Source organism: Dreissena polymorpha, chromosome 15 (assembly GCF_020536995.1).
Source record: "Dreissena polymorpha isolate Duluth1 chromosome 15, UMN_Dpol_1.0, whole genome shotgun sequence".
NCBI classification, from domain to species: Eukaryota; Metazoa; Mollusca; class Bivalvia; order Myida; family Dreissenidae; genus Dreissena; species Dreissena polymorpha.
In genome coordinates this window covers 42,110,149-42,119,813 of record NC_068369.1, presented here as the reverse complement: position 1 = coordinate 42,119,813, position 9,665 = coordinate 42,110,149, and the positions used below count along the sequence as shown (strand labels likewise).

Genomic DNA, 9,665 nt, shown 5'->3' with positions numbered 1-9,665 from the left:
GGCTGATGTTTATGCTATTGTTACATGCACTTACATTAACCATAATTGACATGCATTTTCGTACAGCTATTTGTAAGTTAGCTTTATGTAGAAAAACAAGTATGTTACTATCACGTATTACTCTATGACCCTGAAACAATTACATACTGCTACACTAGTATCATGAGAATTGGCCTAGTAAAACGTAATGTGTTACTTCCGGTTAGTACAAAGTATCACTATTATTACAATAATCATATTAAAACCTTATATATGTAAAATACAGTGTACTTGATATATTGCTGTAGTTAGTTTTCCATTAAAATTTGACATAATTAGAATTTTTGATTACATATGCGCTATCAACAGTTATTGATGTAAATGTCCAATATTTAATAATTCATGCATCCTAAGGTGAAAACAACAACTTATGCAAAACGATAATGCAAATTTGTTTAGAAATCATGTAATGTAGAATTATTTACAATAATTCAAATGTTTAAAATTTGGAAATCTCAATTCTAAGTATCAGTTTATTAAATTAATAATTTTAAGCGAATGGTCGATTTTTAATGTACGATAAATCAATAATAAAAAATTAATTTTGCCTTCTCCTGAATGCGGACATAATTATTCACGTGAAACATATTCATATGCCTCTTCCGTTAATTGAAACAAGAACAGAACCGAAACTAAAACTACTTTACCACTTCAGTTAGGTTAGAAGTGACCAAAGTATCAAATTAAATGTCCTGTTTCTTCTGGCGATTACTCATTTACAACTTAATCATCATTAACATAGGTTATTGGTGTAAATAATAGCACACTAACCATTCCACTGGAATAGTAAAGCAGATAATAAAAGCACACTTACCATTCCACTGGAATAGTAAAGCAGATAATAAAAGCACACTTACCATTCCACTGGAATAGTAAAGCAGATAATAAAAGCACACTTACCATTCCACTGGAATAGTAAAGCAGATAATAATAGCACACTTACCATTCCACTGGAATAGTAAAGCAGATCAAGAGCCTTGTGGACCTATTTGGATTGAATAATGCCGTTACTCTCTGGATTGATTTCGTTGCTGGGATTAATTCAACTAAGCTCTCAAAGCGGTGAGATTATCTTTTCTCTCATTCGAAGATTTTCTCTATATAAGCAGAATAGAAAACCTATTTAATTCCATCATAAAGGAAGACAACATATCCTAAAGAAGTCCTTAAACTGTCAAAACACATATACCCGTTATTTGTTCAAATATTACTATGTAATACTAAATACTTAATCGGTTTGAAGAGATGCTCTAAAAAAAACACCATGGTCTATCTTCAATTACGATTTTACACATGTTTCTACACTCTTAATACTAATTTTCGAATATGTACACCAAAAAGTGGTTGTGTATCTCTGTATTCATTGCGTAATTCAAGTGTATAAAGTATAAAGAAGTTAAATTTTAAACAATGTACTTTAAAAGCCATAACTTGTAAACAATAATCTACGGATTCCTAAACAAAACTGAAACAGCGTTATTTTTTGTTCATTAGGAAAGTTGTATAAAATTAAATGCCATGTTGTAAGCAGAGGAGGCCTAGAAGAACACTGTGTCCGATAATAGCTTGAATAAACGAACTAAACAAATAGCACTAAAAACTGTCCTAATTTATATTTCAGACAACAATCTTAAGTTAGTTGCCGTGGCAACTGATTGGGAGTCCGCACAAAACAATTGTATAAATGAAACTCGTATTTTGATTTCGGAGATGCCAAGTGTTATTTCCTTGTCGAATGTTAAGCCTGGTGACGTCATCTGGGTGAACGCCAAAGTGACACGGATAGAATATCATGGCGGTAAGTCTAACGACTATTTTAACATAATGATGTTTGTTTATAACTTCATGTCGGCTGTCTGTATTTTAAAAGCATATGTATGTGGATGCATTATATTTACATGATTTAAATTGTCATAATTTCTATCGTACTCAAAATTTTATATAAACACACACACAACACTCGCCAAAGCTTTTTTTTGCCTTTCGGCTACAGGCTGCATATTTTATACAGAACGTACTCTAGATTCAGCGACATATATATTGTCGTATGTGCGTGTTTGAACTTCTTATTTACTCACAGGTAAAATAGAGTATTCGAAGTTAGCGTATATGCCATCGGAGAAATTTCTGGAAAACTGCATATGCGTCTCAAAGATAGGTAAGAGACAATTTGAAAAGTCGTAGGTGTTCAATAATAGCTTGTTCGATGCCATTACCTGTTAGGTAATTTATTATTAAAAAGTGTGTTTATTTTGATAGGATTAAAATTTATATCTGATAGAGCACCATTCATTGGTACAAATCGTTTGTTTTTAAATGACCATGTTGAAATAAAAGACTAGCTACGGAAATCATGGCATAACATGTTTACGTCGATGCCTTAAACGCCGTGCTTTTAAGAGATTGTGGATACTTTCCCCACAGTTAATGATTCAGGTACGAGAACGTGTACCCGAACAAAAACTGCCATTAACTGGACAGAGGCCCACCAGAAGTGCACATTTAACGGGGACACGTGGGATCCATTACCGAGTCACAGAATCAAGCAAACTCTTGCCATGTTGGAAAAAGGCCCTTCTGTCTGGCTTTCGAAGTATCCAAGCCGTAAAATAGATGTTTTAGATGGTAATTTGAAATGTTGATAATATCTGAACATAATAATCTTTCAAGAGTACGAATTGGAACAGTTAATGATTGAAAGTTTAAAAAATACCAGCATATATAGAATAAATGTAACCCCTGATCATTAAAATTTCATGGATTTAGTATTTTGGTTGTTAATCTTATTATTTGTTTTCCAATAAACCTACATATATTTCTTATACTTTCATCCAAATGATGATTGCCAAATGCTGTCGAATGCTAACCATACAGTACTACTTTCAGAAACAGTTTCAAAGTGTGTTTGTTTACAAAGTTTAGAAGACGGTAGTTTTGTAGAACGTCTCGATAACTGCTCTAACTCTCACCGTTATGTGTGTGCCAAAGGTAATTCAAGGTGTACTGTAATCCAAAAAGAGAAGAAATTGGAATTAGAATCTTTAATTTTGTTTATTCATAAAACATGTATTTTTAAAATAACTTGTTTTCTCATTTTGATTAGTTTTGAACCCACATTTTTCCGACAAAATGAGTCTAGGCGGGAAGGCAATATGTTGGTTACATTATTATAGCTGTCGAACAGTAATGCATTCATCTGGAGTTTATATTAATAGAAGAAATCTCTAGTTTCGAGAATTGTTAAAATCATTTAGTTCTAAACATTTGGGCGCCCCTTTGCCGGTTAAAACCCGATATGCTTTTCTTTGCATTGACCGTTGTAAAATTGTAAAATTGTATTGAAAATGGTTTATTGTATTGAAAATGGTTTCTTGCTTTAATTAAAGGACCTTATTGCTGATGAACCTAGTGTTTCACTTTTTTTAAATTTGAGGTCAGGAAATGAGCGTTTTCATATATTGTGACATTATGTCTGATTGTTGTCCAGACCGCGATAATCATGCCCCGACATTGACCCGTCTTGAAACACTGATCCCAGAACTGAGCATAAATGGTGATGCAAACGGAGAAAACATTAGTGATTTACCAGGTAAGGCGTTCTTATACGTATAGTTACACATCAAGACAATCACGTATTATCAACAGTTTAGGAATACTTAACTGTATATAAATTTATGTATGTGAAATATGTGAATGGATGGCCTATTAGCGGTATCGGTACAATGTGCTTGTTTATTCAAATAAAAATAGCATCGTATTTATAATCAACCCATTATTAGCATGTAGGTCAAACAATTAATTGATATTGAATGGTCAAAAAATGTATCTAAGTTAATTATTGGTGCATTTGATTACATTAATAAAAAAAAACATTCATCTATTATTAAAAGTATGTGCGAAAGACAAAATTATATCCCTTGTGTTTCTAGCATTTACTATGAAGCTTCACAAGTTAAGAACACTCATGATTAAACGTAACAAACACCTATCAATTCTAGGATCAAATGGGAACGTTGAGTCCAAAACGTTGATTGGCGCCATTGCTGGTGGAGTAGCCGGATGTATCGTGATCGTGATTGCCGCCGCAGTGGCCGTTTATGTTTGCCGACGATATCATCGCAGACGACAGTACCGACAGAGTCTCAGGCGATTCCAAAATAAGTATGCTAGCAGTGTATCACACATTTGTACACGTATTTGATAAATTGAAGGATGCAACTCATTTGTTGATTGTTCGTTAATATATAAATATGAATGAAGTTTGCAAATCTTATATAAGGAATATGGTTACTTGATGGATTTCTTTTAAATGGACCAATGAAAATATTTTGAATAGATTAATTTATTACAAGTATCTAGAAAAAAGAATAAAGAATTTCAAAAACGTCTATTTGTTTAACCTTATACTTGTGGACATGATCTTAATTATTCTAAATTGCTTTATAGTATCTCTGCTTTATACATTTTATTGTATACAGTACAGAACAGAAAACCTAGAGTAAGATTGTGACGTTCTTCACTCTCGTCATGTGACCCCCATGTATTCGAGAGAGGCTTATCAACACAAATATGTCAGATTATGTCTTACGGAATATTGTACCCAATGGACATTACAAAGACAATTGATTTATCAATTGGATATATCACGCATATAGGTGTATACTCAATCGACAAGTTTATATATTCAATTGAAGACAGACTAATACATTGACATTTACACATACCCAGTATTTTACGATGTAAATAAATGGTTATTTATGTTTCCCCATTAGGATCACTGAAACTAGACATAATGCTGCATTATGGCACATCCAAATATTTCCCTACATACAAACTAGTAATCATATAGAGTTTTTGTTTTGCAGACAGACGATCAAAAGCACGAACACCCTTCCACGAGCCTCTGACCTTGACAAGGGACGCTCTCTGACGCTAGACAGCTCGGTCGTACAGGGCAAAATCAAATATGAGGTATGAAGTACTCGATAGTAATGCACATACTTGGTTTGGCTGTATATACCTTTATAACGAATAGAGGCGTAAATTTGGACGTCATTATGAGGTATGTTACGGCGGCAGGGGTATTATAGAGCTATGATAAGAACTAGTCATATCTAAAGCGCGGAGGTTGATTTGTCATACGAACAGACACTTTCTGATATTTATTCCTCGACAAATAATAAGGTCGTTATAATAAAATATTATGTAAAATGAAAACTCGTGTTAGATCTTATATTTATTTGAAATGGTGCCCTATTATCTTTGCTAAGGACTGCACAGGCAAGAAGTATGCAACGCTACAAGGTGAGGTCGCCCGCGAGTGTAAGGGGCGCCTAAACTGCCAGGGTTATGTCAACGAGAATGAACCGAATATAGACAGTATAGAGGTAAATGGATGTGATTTGTCATATAGATTATATTATAACGCAGACTTACTAATATTCCGACATGACAGCGTGAAGATTCGCTGTTGTCTAATTTATATGGTGTTTCTCGTTACAACATTACCGACAATGTTGATTTATAAATATAGATAAATTGATAAAAATGTCAAGTAACTCAAATGATGTCATCGAAAGATATACGTTGTAATTAACACAAAAGTAAAGTTTGACATGTATAATAAAGTGCTTAATTGTAGTGTTGTAGAATAAAGGTATTTTGATATCGACACATAATTATTTAGAACAAAATAACGTCAATACAAGTCTACTTTCATTACTACATTTACTATTATTACTTCTATAAGTATTACTTAAGATGTTGATGTGTTTGTTGTCGAGTTTAAGACTAACGTGATTTACAACCTTTCGATTTATTTAATCTTGATAAAAATGTTTCCGTAAAGTTGTGTACGAATTGCACAGTGTGTACAACAAGTTGTGTACGAATTGCACAGTGTGTACAACAAGTTGTGTACGAATTGCACAGTGTGTACAACAGTAAGCTGCTGCGTAGTGTACTTATTATGAAGAGGGATGACTGCATGTCACTATTAAAAAATATCATTATACTTTTGCATATAAATGTATCTTTAGGTATTTCATTAAAGGCAAAGACCATGTGGTTCGTATATTTTAGGACCTAGAGAAATACGAGGAGTTCAGTCCGTCTTGCAATAACTTTCACACTCTTGAACCTGGTCAAGAAGTGTACGAAAACACGCGCCTCAAGAAAGCCTCCATCCACACGGATGAGAAGGCCTTTGACAACAGCGCAGAGGATAACTGCTATGTGGAGAAGGGTAAACCTATTTTAACCAAGAAAATACGTGGTGCTAAACAACAGCCGGAACAGGCAACACTGGTTACAAATGATGACTCTGAATACGGAAGAGTTAAGTTGAACTATGACATTCCCCCAAGGCGACAGAAGGGACAGTTTGGTCTAAAATTTTGTAAAGCAGCGGGTAACAAACAGAGAGCGATTGCCACCGAGTTTTCTCAAAAACAAAGAGAAGGACAAGAGGACGAAGTGTCACAGGACGCTGCACTGGATGATCTTGACGAGTATGAGAATTTCAATACACTTGAGCGCAATCAAAGGGCTGTCATAGATCTGAATAAACTGGAATCATATGAAAACTTTGCCAAACAACAAAAACATTCTAAATTTAATGGTTTGAAAGTTTCTGGTCCATAAGTGTACATAAGTGTCGAATATTTATTTCTACAAAATATCTTACTTAGGCGTAATGTTGACTTGTATTTTGTATGCAAATACCATCTTTAATTGTGTAACAAGACGTTAATACTATAAAAATATGAATGTCAGTAACGTGCAAGTAATATTGTTGCATTTTCGTGAAATTGCATTGTATTGCCAACACACCAAGATATACTTTATAGCACTATTACCACTTGTGTACCAGATATACGGAAACTTTGCACAATATTGACTGACGCGGTAATTTTACTTAGATATTTATAAAAGTTATTTTATTAAAAAGTGTGTACCTTATTAACACAGTGTTAGTGTATAAATGTTTACGTTATTAAAAAATGTATCGACCAATAATTAAAATGTATATTTTTTGCATATTGTTCTACTTTTTTGGCATGTGAGCATCTCCACGGGAGTTTTGTCTGCAAGCTAGGCTAGTACATGAAAACGTTATTTCTAATATTTCGAGTGTTTTATGAACGCAACTACGGCAAGGAACGATGCGAATTCGTTTTGTTTATATTGGTCTTAATGTTTAATCAGTGTCAGCGTGGTGGTGAGAGCATTTCATGCTTATTTGTTGTATGAATTATTTACTATGTATGTTTTATTTGTTGCAAGTTTGATAAAATCTTTACATTGGCGTGTATGAAATCAAATATTTTAGTATGTGTTTTTAGTGAATACATTATTATGAATAATTTTGGAATGTCATATGTTTTAAATTAAACATATACACTTACATTATGAATACCTTTATATATAATTCGAAATATAGCAAGTAACAAAGCGTGTATATATTAAAAGAAACTTAATATTTAGTATTGTTGTAAAACTTCCCAGTAACCGAAGTAAAGATGGTTTTGATCGTATAATGGTAAAATGTATTCTTAATTTCCATTGGGAAACATTTAAATTGAGGGAACATATTACAATCGGAATGTCCCCCACCCGTTGTATCGGTATTTATCCGTTAATAAACAAGTCTTCAATCTGAACCCAATTTATCAAATAAAATAGTTTACCCACGACGTTAAAACTGAAAGTATAAAACAAATCACAACAAAGTATGTGACTCTTTTAATTGAAATTCGACTTAAATCTAACAATCATTTTCTCGTTCAAACAACATGGCGTATAAATGTAGATTTTATTTGCTCATAAAGGAATATTCAATGAATGTGTTATCCTATTTAACTTTGAATATATTCATGTAACATATATGATAAAAATATAATAAATATATTTTAAACGTGTGCTTATATAATGTTATATATATGCGGACTGCACACGCTAATCTGGGACGACACTTTACGCACATGCAATTAAACCCCCTTTTCACACAGCACGGTCCAAATTTATATAAGCATTAAGCATTCCGACCCAAGCTTCTAAACCTTTTAAAGTATTCACTTGACCTTATGTGCCCATACTTAAAAGCCATCGACTGTCCCATTGTCTTGTCACACATCACAATTCATGTACATTAATCAGAACGACCGGCTACATTGTTTTTGAGCACATGAATCCTACATACTTGTAAAAATCTTCCGCCCGATCACAAATACGTATATAGACATAAAGAAATATTATAAATAGTTGTGTGAAAATAACTGTGGGAAAAAATCTGCATACACATCGGTCACGATTCCCCGATTGAGTTAATTCAGTAATGTCCTTGTCGTGTATATGCGTAGTATGGTACCCTTTATGATTAACCCTCAGATTTATGTGTGATTTACTAGTATTGCTCATAGCGTTCTTTTATTTAGTGTATAAAATATCAAGTTTCACAGAAATCTCCTAAGTTTAAAACACTTTTGGATCCGTTCATCCTGGTAATGCATTGTAATTATGCAGGGTAATATGACTTCGAAGATCAATTACAATGGCATTGTCTTTGTTCAGGACGTTTATTGTGCTATAAGATACAACTAAAAACTACAAAATTTGTTTGAATGTTAAAACAGAATTTTATTAGAGTTTGAACAGTTCATAATAATTGACTTTTTTTGCTGGTTTTATCATCCACGATTGTCTATGCTTTTATCAGCTATGTTCGTCTACTTTATAGGAAAATGTTAGTACTCTTCGACTAAGCTAGCTGCTGTGTTGGAACATGGTCATTCTAGAACGATTCCGATGTGAAACGCGAACCTTCGACCTTCCGCTACAACACCCTTACCACCAAAGCATATACGTATTTCATGTATTGTATTACTGTGAGCCTTCAACAATAATTTCGATTAACAATGCCGTACACTCGAGATGTTGCTAAAATCGAGATGTCCTTCGAAAGAATATGACATGTTGTTATTAAAAGCAACGAATATAACATTCTATTAAAGGGTAATTTTCACGTTTTGGTTACTTGACAAAATTTTAAATTATGTTTCAGATTCGCAGATTTTCGTTGCAGTTATGATATTTGTGTGGAAACAGTAATACTGAACATTTACCATGCCCTAAACTATCCATTATATGCATCTTTTTGCGATTTAAAAACCTGGATATTTTAAAGCGTTGCAACGCTAAACAATTGAATAATTTGGTGAGTTATGTTGATGTCGTTATATTTTGTGACACTACGAGGATTGCTTATATAGAGTATAAAATACATCACTGATTGCATGAGTACGGATGGTCGAGTGGTCTAAGCGATAGACTTTTACTCCAGTGGTTAATGGTTCGATTCCAGTTGATGGTTACTTTTTTTTCTTTCTTTAATTTATTCATGTTTTTTACTGGTGCTTTTTAGATCCAATTTTTACATTTATCAATATAAAGCATTTAATTGCAAACTTCAATACATGCCAAAATATGTGAAAAGGTCCCTTTTAATTGCATTTCACTTCCTATTATTCGACCTTAACCCGCTGAACGATAAACCGTATCAATATACAACTAACGGACATAATAGAATTAAGCACGTGGATGTACGGTTATTTAACGCAGTGGTTTGT

At 33.2% G+C, this 9,665-nt stretch overlaps 1 protein-coding gene across 2 annotated transcripts; it reads left to right on the top strand.

Annotated features, from left to right (window-relative positions):
- Positions 1-764: 764 nt before the first annotated feature.
- On the top strand, positions 765-7,381 carry LOC127860695 (uncharacterized). Of its 2 annotated transcripts, none has more exons than XM_052398937.1 (10): positions 765-1,101; positions 1,661-1,837; positions 2,120-2,197; positions 2,476-2,664; positions 2,926-3,027; positions 3,527-3,628; positions 4,038-4,200; positions 4,905-5,010; positions 5,310-5,426; positions 6,121-7,381. In XM_052398937.1, the coding sequence occupies exons 1-10, from the start codon at positions 1,041-1,043 to the stop codon at positions 6,679-6,681; spliced, it is 1,656 nt and encodes a 551-aa protein (XP_052254897.1). In that variant the 5' UTR covers positions 765-1,040; the 3' UTR covers positions 6,682-7,381. The 2 variants fall into 2 exon arrangements, with proteins under 2 accessions (XP_052254897.1, XP_052254896.1); XM_052398936.1 differs by having other exon boundaries at positions 2,464-2,664.
- The last annotated feature ends 2,284 nt before the right edge of the window (positions 7,382-9,665 follow it).